This window comes from Talpa occidentalis, unplaced genomic scaffold, assembly GCF_014898055.3.
Source record: "Talpa occidentalis isolate TD23 unplaced genomic scaffold, MPIMG_talOcc4v2.1 talOcc4.6, whole genome shotgun sequence".
Lineage (NCBI taxonomy): Eukaryota > Metazoa > Chordata > Mammalia > Eulipotyphla > Talpidae > Talpa > Talpa occidentalis.
In genome coordinates, this window is record NW_023604972.1 from 21,895,417 (window position 1) to 21,910,622 (window position 15,206).

A 15,206-nucleotide genomic window follows, 5' to 3' on the forward strand; every position below is an offset into this window, starting at 1 on the left:
ATCATTCTTTTAATTATATATAATGTTTTAGTGATTATCATGATTTGTTTTCTCCTACTTCGTATGGCACAATTTCCTTAGTTTCTAGAAGTGGAAATATGGGTTAAAGATTATGAATAATTTTATGGTGTTAATACTTTTTGCTGTGTTACCGCTACAGAAAAGTATATGTGAACTTTATTGGTGTCATTTCTACCAAAATTGGCTAATGTAGTAGTTATTTTGCCACTTTGGAACATGTAAAATATAAGAATACTTCGCATATGGGTGTCCAGTTGTTTTACACTGTTAAAAATATTCTTTCTCTGTCAAATCACTAATTTGTTAAGATCAGATGACTGTGAGTATGACCTAATTCTGGGTTTCCCTATTCCTTTCAATTGGTTGTTTTTTTTACCATCACCATTACCATTACCATACTGTTTCAATTCTAAAAGCTTTATAGTAGCCGTATTACAAATGGAGTTTAATTCTACAAAAAAATGGAAAAGAAAATTGCTCCCATGCAAGATGGGTCAAGTAGTATTTAAATGTGACTGGATGTCATTGTTGCTGTGAACATTAAAAAAAGCAATCTTTTTTTTTAGATTTATTTATTTTTATTTATTTATTTATTTATACAAGCACTGGGTACAGTCAGAAGCGAGGGAAGGTGAAAGAATTCACCAGAGCCAGAGCAGCGAGCAGAACAGGCAGATGGATGAAGCACACTGCTGAGGGGAGCAGCGGGCGGCAAGAGAGGTCTGCGCGCCAAGTGGGACCCTCACCCGGTGGCGGGGGACTGGGGACCGAACCGGCGCTGCAGAGGCTGCGGGCAGCCTCGCAACCCAGCGCTCAACCGCTGCGCTTCTGGGAAGGCGCAAAGAAAGCAATCTTAATTCAGGCATATTCCTTTTGTAAGCATGTGTTTCCTTTAGAAATTAGAGTTTGTTTAAACAAATTTTCAAAAATACTGAGCTGTTATAGTATGGCAAGTACTGAATGAAGTTTAGAAGGCTGTCCCTAAGTTGACAGTCTCTTTCTATTTTTTTTTTTTTTGACAGTCTCTTTCTAAATAAGTGAATCTTAAAAGGCTGATAGATTAGAATGATTATATCCTGATCAAGTTAAGATTTGATTCTTGGAAGTTTAAATAGTCCACACTAAGGTTGAAAAAAAAAAAAAGGTAGGCTTTCATTGCATGTAGAAAAAGCAAGTTACAGAAACAGTTAACGTTGACCTGCATGCATCTTTTTATTCCTTTTACCAGATACAGTTTTAAGTGTTCTATTCTTTTATCTATGGCTACTCATTTATTCTTTTCACTCTGCATTTCATCCATTCTACTGTGTTCCATCTTGTTCATTACATTATTTGCCTCCCTCACCTTGAGCTTTTAGTTGTGTAATTTTTATAGTAATTTAGGTTTGTAGCAAAGTTGAGTGGAAAATAGACATCCTGCCCTCCAACACACAGTTTCTCCTGCCATCAGCATCCTGCCACCAGGGCCATATATTTATTAGTCAAAGAGTTTATATTTTTACATCATTATCACCCCAAATCCAGAGTCTACAGAAGGTTTCTCTCCTGTATGGTCTAGGGGTTTTGACAAATGTATAGTGACACGTGTCTCTTACTACAGTAGCAAATAGAATAGTTTCACTGACCTAAAAATAAAAATCCTTTGGCCTCTGCCCATTTAACTATCCTTCTTCTGAAGTCCCGGTAACCATTAACTTGGGTGGGTCATTTGTTTTACTGTCTTCTCCATAGTTTTACTTTTCCCAGAATTTGATATAGTTGGAATCATACAGTGGCCACTTTTTCAAATTGTTTTATTTGACTTTATAATGTGCATTAAGTAATTCTCAGTGTCTTTTCATGGCTTTACAGGTCATTTCTTTTAATAATAAATAGTATTCCATTATATGGTGGTATCAATTTGTTTAACCTTAGTTGACCTCTTGGTTGCTTCCAAATCTTGGCAGTCAAGAACATGTCATTTTTTTTTTTTTTAACCTCTCCTTCTCTACTATAGCTATCCCACTAGCACTTGAACATTATTAGGTGGCTATGCTGTGAAGAAAACCATCCTTCTAACCTCTTTCTTCCTCTAACCGCTGCCTTCTTTCTTAGTATTCATAGCCACATTTTGAGAGTTATGTGTCGTGATGATCTTCATTCCCTCATCCTTCATGAACTACCCAGTTACAGTGGGTGCTTTCACTTTTTTCACTTCGTGAAAACCTTCCTGTTCATCAGTCCATCTGCTTTTTTAAAGTGTTTTCCAGCAAAAGTTATATGTATGCATTTGAAATAATTTTCAAACAGCACTATGATTTCTCATCTACCCCAGATTCATAGTTAACTACTTTTTCTATGTATGTTTTGGATGTATTCAGAACATTCAGGGTGAAGAAAATAATACTTGTTTTCTCTTCATGTAGTCTTCTTTTTAAAGAATTCATGCATAGAAGAACTGGGGTGTAGGCCAGAGGTAGTGGGGATATAGGGTTGAGTGTTTACCAGAGACAGAGTGGGGAGCAGAACAGGTAAATCTGCTGAAATACAATGCTAAGGGGAGCAGAGGGTGAGACAGGAATAGTCTGCTGTCCATGTAGGTTAGCTTCCTTGCAGGGGATCAAACTTAGGCTGTGATGGTTATTGCACTGAGACTTAACCCCTGTGCCTCCAGAGAGGCCCTCTTTATGCAGCCTTAATATATGTAATGTGGGCCTCCCCATTGGCGCAGCGGTTGAGTGCTGGGTTGCGAAGCTGCCCGCAGCCTCTGCAGCACTGGTTCGATCCCCGGCTGCCCCTAGGCCACCGGAGGAGGGTCCCACATGGTGCGCAGACCTCTCCTGCCGCCCGATGCTCCCCTCAGCAGTGTACTTCAGTCCTTCTGCCTGCTCTGCTCCCCGCTCTGGCTCTGCTGAGTTCTCTCACCCTCCCGCGCTTCTGACTGTACCCAGTGCTTGTATAAATTAATTAATTAATTAATTAATTAAAGATTATTATAAAAAATATGTAATGTCTGAAGTTTCTTTGACTAAGTGTAAAATAAAATTTCTAAGTGGTGAATTGTGTCATAGTGTACATTGTTTTTTTCTTAATGGCATAATGCCGCAGGGTATCTTATAATTCTTTTTTGGAGTCAGTGAAATAGCATGTGTACATCTTGGCTACTGGCTTTGTGATCTCTTTGTGTCTCATTTTCCTTATTAATGAACATGTAAGATTTTGTGAGGATTAAGTTAGTTATTACATATTAATCAGAATGCTACTCATAAGGTGGTATGTAAATATTAGTTGTTCTCTTGGCAGCATTAACTACTCTGTCCTTAAAAACATTGTTCTTTGAGGTACTAGTAAAAACAGCCTCTCCCGGTTTTTCCTGTCTTCCTGGATCAGTCCTGAACTGTTGAGTAGGGTTGGCAGTTGTCTGCTTGGCACTTTGTATTTCATCTTTTATTGTACTGACGTCCACTGAGTGGGAAACCAAAACCATAAGAGTGATCTTAAGTATATTCTTAAGATCATACTTTTTTGGATCCTGTGAAATTTACCTCCTATCTCTTTAATTTACTTTTCTTCCTCTCAGTGGGCTTTATCATCACTCTGTTTGGATTCCTAACCTTTCTTTCTATCTGCTTTAATCTCTAGACATTTTCCCCTAAAACAACCAGGTTATTGTTTAAAAGACTCAAATGTGATTTTAATGTTACAATTTTTAATGTTTTTCATGATCCTGCATAATCTGGCTCCTGCCCACTTTCTCACTGCTTGTTAAAGTTTGTCCCCTTTCTTAGTCTCTAGGTTGTCTGTCTGTTAAAATATTATTCTCATGGTATTTTTTACTTCATCTAAGTTATATAATTTACTTAATATTTTAGAATGAGGAGCCTGCTGGTGGCCTAGAGGTTAAGTCTTAACTGTTCAGTCCCAGCCTGGAAGCTAACCCACATGTGGTGCAGCAGACCTCTCCTGTCTTGCCCACTGCTCCCCTTAGCAATGTATTTCAGTCAGTCTGCCTGTTCTGCTTTCTACTCTGTCTCTGGTGAATCCTCTCACCCTGCCGTGCTTCTGGCCTATACCCCAGCTATTGTATAAATAAAAAATAAATCTTTTTTTAAAATGTTTTATACAATTTAGTGGTTGTGTAGTATATTCACAAGGGTGTGGCCTTGTGAATATACTTGTGCTAATTCCACCAATTGTAGAACAATTTCATCTCTCCCAAAAGAAGCTCCATTAGCAGATCCTTCTCATTTCCTCCTTCAGCCGTCCCTAGCAACCAATAATCTGCTTCTGTGTGGATTACCTATCATGTGTGGCTTCTAAACATCTGAAATATGGCCAGTGCTAATCGGAATGTGCTGTAATTGTAAATTATACACTGGGTTTCCAAGACTTATTTTAAAATATAATTTTATTTTTATTTTCCATTAAAATGATGTTTTTATATATTAGACATGTATACATTGTTAAAATTAAGGTCTGCTTTTACTTTTTTAAATGTGATTATAGAACATTTAAAGTACACTTGTTACTTACATTATATATTTTCTTGGATAGCACTGGTCTAGAACTTGTTTTTAAACAGGACTGTAAGTTTCTTCCCATGGCCTTAGTTTCCTTTATCCTTTTATCCTTAGATTTAATGGCGACTCCATTCTGGGGATGTGATACGCCCCAAGCTTGAGAATTATTTTTTTTCTTAGCCTGTTTGTAAGTGGAAATCTTTCTTATTTAGGCTTTAGAGTAGTAGAAAAATGGTCATTTATATTTAATTTTGAGAAGATAGTGGCAACTGTTAAGCCTCTCAAGTCTCATTTTCAACAAATTATGAAGAACTGAATTTCACATTTGCATGATAATGATGAACCCCTAAATTTTGATAGTTGTGATTTGACTCAGGAACAAGTTTTGTTTCTTTGTGACATTTTCTATAATTTTGGGGGTCATTTATGTTTGTTTTATCTGAAATTTGGATTTAAATTTTATTTTAGATTCCGTATTCCAGGGTAAATAAAGATGAGATTAATGGTAAATTATTCTTTTTCAAAAATACAATGTTTTCTTCAGGTGTAGGTTTTCTGCTACATCATCATAATGTGTCAAATGACTACTATGTTTTCAGCATTTACTGTGTGGTAGGCATTATTCTATATTTGTAGTTAAATTTCCTCCTGAACTATACATGGTAGTTACTATGACAATCTCCAGTTGACAGGATAAAACTGAGGTACAATGGCTAATTAACTTACTGAAGGTTACATAAATATTACATTGTAAACAGGTAAAACAGCAATTTATTTAGTGTTTATGTGGTAAAAATTTTTCGACTTTTTAGTTTTTTTCCACTCGAATGTAAACTCCACATGGACAGGGACTTAGTTGTATTTACTAATAATGAGATTGCTTCCTGGTATATTTGAAAGAATTTGATGATGATGATGATGATGATGTAAATTTACCAGAAGACATGGCTTGGGAAATCTATTAGAATTACTACACTGTTGCTTATTTGCAATATTAATCACATATTTCATATTTAGCCACCATCTGTTTAGCTTTGTATGCTATTTTTGTATACTTTATGTATGTTGTATCTTAATAAAGTAGCTAATTTTAAAATTATTTACTAGGGGCTTAGCTTCTGTTCACCTCTCCTTTTGTGTGTTAAGGATACATTGGAACCACGAGGGAAAATCAGGAAAACCAAGACTACCAGAGGTCCTGCTGGGTGGTTAGTTGAGTTGGGAGAAGTATTAAAAAACAACTTTGCAACTGCCCTAACTAAAGTGTAGTGCAGTGATAGCACAGTTTTTCAGGCTTTATGCAGAAGCCCCAGACCCCTGCCCACTGATTGTTATTAAAATGAATAATGCATTGTTTTGTTATTTATTTTTAAAAATTACATTTTCATTCTTTTTTTTAATTTTTTTTTTAAGATTTATTTTTATTTATTTATTTATGCAAACACTGGGTACAGTCAGAAGCTCATGAGGGTGAGAGAATTCACCAGAGCCAGAGCAGGGAGCAGCGGGCAGCGGGAGAGGTCTGCATGCCATGCGGGACCCTCCTCTGGTGGCCAGGGAGTAGCTGGGGATCGAACCGGCGCTGCAGAGGCTGCGGGCAGCTTCTCAACCTAGTGCTCAACTGCTGCGCCACCGGGGAGGCCCCTTTACATTTTCATTCTTAGACTAGAAACAACTATAAAATAGATTTTATACAATAGGACTTTAAAATCATAGTTGTTTTTTAACTTAATGTTGTTAGGGGAAGGATACCTGCTACTTCTATCTAAGCAATTCTCTCAATTCCGAAGTTTGTGTTCTTATTTTACAATAATAAAATTGAGAAATGTTAAGTGAACTACTGAATTAATACCATAAGAAAGTGGCAGAATTATTTTTCAATTGCCAGACCATTTCTAATATTTTCTGTTACCTTCTGTCTATTTTCCATATTTTCCTTACAGTTATTGATTCTTAAGCAGGTAGCAATAGGATTACAGTTTGGTACAATGGAGTAACTGGATGCTTGGATTAAACTGTGAGGGGGGTATAAAGAATAATTGTGTGGGTTCTCCCTGGTGGCGTAAGGGGTTAAGTCTCAATACTGTGAAGCTATCCGCAGCTGTAGCAAGAGTTTCATCCCTAGCCAGGAGCTGACCCACATGGGCCAGGTAGCTGACCCACGTGGCACAGCAGATCTCTCCTGACTCACCTGCTGCTTCTCTCAGCAGTGTATTTCAGTGGCTCTGCCTGTTCTGCTCCCCACTCTGTCTCTGGTGAATCCTCTCACCCCCTGCACCTCTGGCCTATACCCCAGTTCTTATATGCACAAATAACAAATAAATATAAAAAAAAGTGTGATGGAAAAAATATGGTTAAAAATATTTGTCTTTAACTTTCCATTTTCTTTTTATCTTTGGTTATCCACAGATAAAGACCCTACTCTAGACCATATAGAATGCTTCTTTATAATTGATTCATTGTGGTGATTATATTTTCTTGAGCTGATTTAGTCAGTTTTTCTTGCACTTAACGGTGTTCTGACCCATTTCTTCTGTGAATTATAATTTGGGGTGGTGAGAACAGAAGTAAACACAGAGGTATAAAAATTAATAATTGTTTATTTAGCATTTTACTAACTACAGTTCAGGCAATCTAGAAGGCAGTTTTTCTAATTTCTGCTACCTCCTCCTTTCCGTCCCCAGAACTTTAGTATAATCATATTCTTTAGTATCCTGGTCTTTTAGGGTTATTTACTTCTCTTTGGCAGGGAGTATTGTGGAAACAAAGAGAACTTTGAAAGCATGAGTGATTTGCAAGATCCAATTACTCTTGTTTTACTTACAAATCTTAGGGGAGAAATGAAAGTGCGTAATTACTCTTGTAACTTCTCAAGAAGTGGAAGTCAGATGTCTGTGATTTTCATGTTAATATTATTCCTTCCTGTGCATATTGGAAAAAGTATGTTACTATTGCTAAATTGTACATTTTGTTCTCTACTAGAAATAACAAGGATGATAATGATCTTTTAGGGTACAGAAATAAGTTTCTCATTTTTGCTATTTTAAGATAAAATATTCAGTGAAATTATTTTCAAAAAATATGAAATACTTTGATCCCAAATGGGCAGAGGTTACAAAGTAAACGAGTACTAATTAGAATGTTTTTAAGCTGCATAAAGTAGGTTTTTTAATAATATGTTCTAAAAGATAAGATTGATTATGAACCATGAATCATTTGCAGACAGGAACCTTTGAGCATTAATGTCAGTCCCACCAGAGGGTTTTCTGAATCAGTTAATGTTACTGTTGACTCAGAGAATGGACTGTTAAAAATTACTGAGAACTTTAAGATACACTGTTTACCCAAAAGTACTTTGAGAAGTGTAAAGTTCAGAATAGTTGTAGATAAAAAAAAAAGTTTGAAGTAATTTCCATTAAAGAAACCAAGTAGAAATACAAATTGAAGACATTAGAAGACTCTGCTGACACATTTTTTGAGATTCAGGAATTTTCAAGAATAGACAAATTAATGAGATGCTTAGAACTTTAACCATCCTGGCGAATATAGTGTAGTATTTCACTTAGCTTAAACATCTTAGAGTTGTGCTTGTGAGAACTTGTACAAGTGAGAACTTGTAGCCTAAACTGCTTTTAATGACCTTGAATTTTCTGTATATGGATAAGAATCCATGTAACCTGGGTATATACCATGGGAGTATTCATCTACAGATGAATAGATTTATCACTTTGGACCTAACATATATTGAATTGGCAAATTTAAAGTATGTGTTTGTTTTCCCATTACCATTACTATAAAGTCAACAAGCTATTATTGTACTATTGTTCAAAGTAGTGGTGTTTCATTTAAAACATTGAAATTAAACTGTTAGTTTTTTTGTTTTAAGTATTCTTAAACTTGGCTAATTCCTAGAAAAACACAAATTATTATATTTACTAGAGCAGATAATAAAGATTATGAAAGAAAGGCGGTTTCAAATTCTTTATAGGTAATACTTTAAAATAGGTTTTTCTTGCTGACATAACTAACATTTATTTTCTGTTTATTTTTAAGACGAGCAAAAATCAAATTAAAGTAGATCTTGTAGATGAGAATTTTACAGAATTAAGAGGAGAAATAGCAGGACCTCCAGACACACCATATGAAGGCAAGTACTTTTTTCTGTATCAAAATATTGTGCGTATTAGAACTTGTCTGAAACATTAAATCAGAAATAATCTTAAGCATCTATAAACTACATAAAAGTTACTTCATTTGACTTAGGATATATAGCAACTTTTAAACAAATTTAGATGCTTATCTAGGCTGATTTTTCTTACTGTATTTTAGCTAATTTTTTTCTTTCCCCAAAATAGATTTAGTAGAGCTAAGTTACAGGTTATGTAGGTTAGAACTTAACAGTATAAAACACCTAGTATGTTAAGTCTCTAATTTATATGCACTGTAGGCTCTCAGATACTCTTATATGGTATCTGTAACAAGCCTTGCCTTAAATTTATGACTGATAAAAAAAATTTTTTTTAAGTGTCTCTCCCCTGTTTGTCATTTAGCATTTCATTCACATATATGTCTTCATACAGGTTGTATTCCAAATATGTAAGTTTTTTTTTTTAATTCAGGAAAGCTTTAAGTGATCTCTCAAAACATAGAAAAGAAAGGCAGCAGCTTTGCTGAACTTCATATTCACAGACTAAGTCTGTCACTACTTTAGACCATGGAATTGGGTAGTACGATATAGAAAGAAACCTTATAGCTTTTAATCTCTTAATTATGCAAATCTTTAGCAATAACTATTAGTTTATAATACTGGGTTATTTGTCATAGCCAATATTCTTGCATATAATAGGCATTCAAATATTTGTTTAATAGAAGTCATTTAGGAAAATTTGTGGTACCAGCATTTATTAGGCCTTTACAAAATGTGTTTTTTCATTCAATACTTACAACAAAATTATGAGGTAAGTATAGTCATCTCTGTTTCATAGATAAACTTGAGATCAGAGAAGTTCCATAATTTGTCTAAGATCAGACATCTACGTACCACTGCTGGGATTTGAGTCCTAATACCTTTGATTTCAAAGCCTACATTTTTAACTTGCTTTTGAATAAATCTGGATTGACTGAATATTAGAATTGGTGGTTAAATCTATTTTGAATGTGGTAGTTCTATAAATCTGTAATAGGGTTACCAACACTGTTCAGAAAAATTTAGTTGTCTGGAATATTTTTGGTTTTCATTCAGATTTTTTGAGACTGCAGAATATCTTTTGCATATCCTAGCAACTCTTACATTTGATCTTAGCCAAAAGGCTGAGAAGCGAGCCTAGCAACTCTTAAATGACAAAATTTTATTTTCTGTCTTAGATTATATGAGCCATTTCTATATACAAAAATCAAGTTCTTAATAACAGATGCTGTATGTAGTGAAATACTAGATCCTTGTTGACAGAACTTAAAATAATTATACTTGAGGTTTTTCTAGGTTGTTTAGATGTATTTTTAAAAGACATTGGAGAATAACATCGTTGTAGAGTTTTTCTAGCATATTAATAATTATAAACAAGGTAACTCCTAAACTAATTTAAAATGTTCGTTATCTTCTTAGCAACCCTTAATAAAGGCAGATGACTTAAAAAATTGGACAATACACTCACTTATTTGTTGGATAATTGTTATAAATATACCATATTCTTTATTAATTAGAAAAAGTTTGCTCATTTTTTAAGTGCTTATTTTTGTTTCTGCCATTAAATGAGCTGTTTGATAATAGTTTAATAGACTTTTGGGGTATATATTTGAAAGATAAAGTTATATTCTTTTTATAGTAGTATACCTATTGAGAAGTTGTTCGTTTTAAGAAAATCACCATTCAAAGGAATAAACTTTGACATTTAAAATAAATATGAGCATGGATATAATATTTTGTTAATACTTTGCAGAGCTCTTGCTAGTTTTCAGGGTTTTTTTCCCAATATCCTCAAGGCTGCTTGCTTTTTTTTTTTTTTACACTAGCAGCTAAGGCGAAAGTTTACATGTGGGTTGTTAAACTAACATCATTAGGTAATAAAGCAACTATTTTATATAGTGTTAAAAATAATGAAATTGAGAGATAAAATACCCATGGAAAAATTATTGCACATTTTACCTAACTCACTTTTCTCTGACCTTAATAGCTCAGTGGCAAAGGAACAAGTTAGTTCTTGAGCCTTTCTTCCTAAGTGTTTTTAATTTAAGGAATCACTGTCGATACTTTAAAAAATCTCATCTGTCCCCCATCTTCCCTTTGAATTAAATTAAAAGATTATTAATTTTTAGTATCAGCTGTTTATCAGGAAGTAAATGTTTTACAGTGAAAGCTATTAAAAAGAATAATGTACTTATCTACTGTAAAAAACTCTAAGTTGTGTTCTAATATATATCAAGCAATGCTATGGTTAATGTAAAGTGGTTATATATTGAAATACAAATATATGCATGACAGTGCATATTGATCAGCAAATGGAGTAGAAATACGATTTGGGGGACTCTAGACTCTAGTATTATATCTCTGGGTTCTCCCACTGCTCTTAAGAGGTTGTTTTTGGGTGTTCAAGGAGAAATAACTTCATATGACAGGTTATAGAGACAGTAATCAGGAATTTAATAAAAAAATGTAAGATTCTTAGGAAGGAAAAAGAACTCTATTACTCTGGCCAAATTTATTATATCTTCATTTGAAGCTAGTGTTTATAACTGAACAAAAACAGTTACCTCTAAACTCACTTAATTTCCTCAGGTGCTCTTTTCTTACCTGTCTTTTATATCTTTATTTCCCTTTGACTACTTTCCTTTGTACTTCACTACTACTGTATGCTCTATAATTCAGGCATCTCATTCTACTCATGCATCAGTCACTGTGGGATTCTGTTAAAAGAAAATGAGCAAGAAGAATTAAAACCAAAAAGGGCTATAAGAAAGTGGTACTAAGTGAATTGAAATCTCCCAGATCCATGGTTATCTATTCCTAACAATGGAGGGTGTGGATTTGAGAAATTCAGGATATATACTGAGAGTTGAGTGTATGAACTTTGAAGTTACTGTTCCTCGCACAGTTTTTACTTTATTAACTATGTTTTGGAATAATGTGAATTCTGTGTAAATACTCTGAATAATGAGTATTTTAAGTCTTAAAGTCTTAGATTTGAAAGAGCCTAAGCATTAGGACTCAAATGCAGCCTCTCATCCAGTGTAAGACTTCTCTCTTCAGAGTTTACTTTCGCTTGAATACCCCGTTATGGGAAGCAAGATAGTTTTAAAAATACCTTCTTAGTTTCTATTGCAAAAGAGTGTTTGCATTCTGTTTATATATCACTGGTTAGAACAACCTCTTTGTAAAGTTTTGCATTTTGTGTATTGTATCCATTTATCACTTTTTGTCTTTACATCTGCCTCTAATTGCTGAATTTTATTTTTAAAATCTTAACAGGAAGTGTTGGCATTTAATTTAAGGCACAAGTCAAAGTTTGGGGTATTTGAGAGAAACATCTAGATCTTTTCAGCTTATGGCATAATCTTTCCTATTTCTTTGTACCCTCTATGCCTTTTTACATCTTTTCTTTTTTCTTTCTGTTTTCTCTGTTAATTTAACAGACTCTAGAGGAAGTAAAAGATGACAGAACCTATTCTGCTTTTACCAGTGAAATCTTTGGCATTGGATTGTGGATTTAATGTATCCATTATCTCTTTATCTCTAGCCCTGTAATTCATTGATAAACTAATATAATTGTATGAAATAGATATATATGCTTTAAAGAACCTTAAAAACCAGTACTTTTGATGGTTTCCTTTTTGAGTTTCAACTTTAAAATGAATAATATACCATGTTTGTATTAGCTTCACATATTTGCAGTAAGCAGCATTCTTACTTACCTTTCTGTTTTCCCCATTTTTTAGGAGGAAGATATCAACTAGAGATAAAAATACCAGAAACATATCCATTTAACCCCCCTAAGGTAGGTATTATAATTCTGTTTTTTGTGTGTGAACTTCTAAAATAAATTTCTTGATTCACTTAATTAAAATATATTTTAGTGCTTATTAATATGTTACTTTTTTGGTTGTTTATTGTGTAAATTTAGTGTGGATAAGAATTCAGATAATGGCAGATGGCTTACTTCTAGAATTAGAATGAAAGACAAGTTTATACAGGTAGCTAGTAATGGCTCTAAACAAGAATATGTTATGCGCCTGACCTTAGCTACAATTCTAGGTCTGGAAGAACTTGTATTACTCCCAAATTTAGAAAATCCTCTTTTAACAGTGTAAGTTTTCACTTGCCTCAAAAAACTGATTCATTCAACAATTATTTGAGTGCTGTGTGCCAGTATAGCAATAAATAAGATTATGTGTGCCATCCTTACTTTCATGGAGCTCACATTCCAGCAGAGAAATAAATAATTGTAACTGTGATGATGTTAAAAGAGGAAATGGAGTACCCTAGGATCATGTATAACAAAGGGAACTAACTAACACTTTTTGTTGACTGAATGTTTCCTTTATATCTTTACTTTTGCTGTCATTGTTACTTTAATTTAGATGTTCTAACTTTGTTAGCTTCCTATTTTTCCTACAATTCACCCTTCTGTCTTTGCCATTCCTAGTCTTTGCATTTATTTATTTATGCATACAAGAGCTGGGGTACAGGCCAGAGAGGCAAGGGGTGAGAGGATTCACCAGAGACAGAGTGGGGAGGGAACAGAACAGGCAGAATGACTGAAATACACTGCTGAGGGGAGCAGCAGGTGAGGCAGGAGAGGTCAGCTGAGCCTTGAGGGTTGCTCCCTGGCCAGCCGGGGATCGAACTCATATTGCAGAGACTGTGGATTGCTTCACAGTGCGGTGCTTAACCTCTTGTGTCACCAGGGAGGCCCTGTTTTATAAATCTTAATGAAGTGTACTTTTGATCATGTTTCTTTTCTTGCCATGTTGATAAAGGTTGAACTTCATTTATTTATTTGTTTGTTTATTTTAAAGATTTATTTATGCATACAAGAACTGGGGTACAGGCCAGAGGTGTGGGGGTTGAGAGAATTCACCAGAAACCGAGTGGGGAACAGAATAGGCAGACTGACTGAAATACACTGCTGAGGGGAGCAGTGGGCAAGGCAGGAGAGGTCTGCTGCACCATGTGGGTAGCTCCCTGGCCGGGGATGGAACTTGTGCTGCAATAGCTGTGGATAGCTTCATAGGTTGCATCTTAACCCCTTGCACCACCAGGGAGGGAGGCCCAAGGTTAAACTTCTTTTAACTGGACATTTTAAACTTCTGCAACCTGACCCCAATCCTCTTTTCCTTCCTAATCTTATACTACACTCACCTACAGCATAGCTCTCGTTTTCTAAACAAGATTACTTGCTGCTGGTAGATGATGCTTATTCCTCTACTCTTTTCTGTCATCTTCACTTGACTCATTGTCCCTGTTTAAAATTTTAGTTTTCTTGTGGCATTCTAGGTAAAGTATCACTTTTTCTAGTCAGCTGTGACCATCAAATTGTTTCTCCCTCTACCATTAGCATTTCATATTGTTTACATGTACCAACACAAATTCAGTACCAGTTAATGTATCATATGTGTCTTTCACTAGCTGTTAGGCTCCTGAGTTTAAGGATTGTTTCTTGTATAACTAATTTTCTCAGGCTCCTAACAGTATAGTATCCCTTGAGCATATAAATAGTAGTCACTCAAAATGTTTCGTAATTCATTCATTCAGCCTATTGCTTGTTCTCATTTAAGAATAGACCTGATGATGAAAGTTCATGTGAATTTGGATCACCTACCTTTATGGGGTACCTATTAATCTGTTGCTTATGTACCTCTGTTTTCTAATAAGACTTGTTGATTTTTTTAATATGGTAATGTATACATAATGTAAATTTTATCATTTAACCTTTTTTTTTTTAATGTGGAGTTGACTATCATTAAGTACATTCATATTATTGTGCAAACAACACAATTCATCTCCAGAACTTTTCTGGCTTCTCCATTAAACACTCCTCGTGGGCCTCCCCTGGTGGCCCAGCGATTGAGCGCTGGGTTGCGAAGCTGCCCACAGCCTCTGCAGCGCCGGTTCGATCCCTGGCCACTGGCGAGAGTCCCACATGGCACGCAGACCTCTCCTGCCGTCCGCTGCTCCAAGACAACACTCCTCATTACCCCATCCTCCCAGATCCTGGCAGCCACTATTCTACTTTCTCTGTATGTATGAGCTAGTCTAGGTACCTCATTTAAGTGGAGTCATATTATAGTTACCTTTTTTTTTGTGTAAAGATTTATTTATGCCTACAAGAGCTGGGGTACAGACCAGAGATGCAAGAGGTGACAGAATTCACCAGAAACAGAGTGGGGAACAGAAAGGCAGATTGACCGAAGTGCACTGCTGAGGGGAGCAGCAGGTGAGAGAGGAGAGGTCTGCTGCGCAATGTGGGTTGCTTAACCCCTTGCGCCACCAGGGAGGCCCTATAGTTACCTTTATGTATCTGGCTTATTTCACTTAATAGAATATTCTCAGGGTTCATCTGTATTATAACGTATCAAAATTTAATTATTTTCATTGCCAAACAGTATTCCTTTGTACATGTATAGCATATTTTGTTTATCCATTCATCCATAGATGGACATTTTGGTTGGTTCTATCTTTTAAACCTGGTT

At 35.2% G+C, this 15,206-nt stretch overlaps 1 protein-coding gene across 1 annotated transcript in view; it reads left to right on the forward strand.

Moving 5' to 3' along the window:
* The window catches only part of UBE2K (ubiquitin conjugating enzyme E2 K), a 66,753-nt gene that overhangs the window by 26,567 nt on the left and 24,980 nt on the right, over nucleotides 1–15,206 (forward strand). The window contains exons 2-3 of the mRNA XM_037530493.2: nucleotides 8,574–8,667; nucleotides 12,453–12,511. Of these exons, the coding sequence (XP_037386390.1) occupies nucleotides 8,574–8,667; nucleotides 12,453–12,511 (153 nt within the window). The remainder of the gene's footprint in view (nucleotides 1–8,573; nucleotides 8,668–12,452; nucleotides 12,512–15,206) is intronic.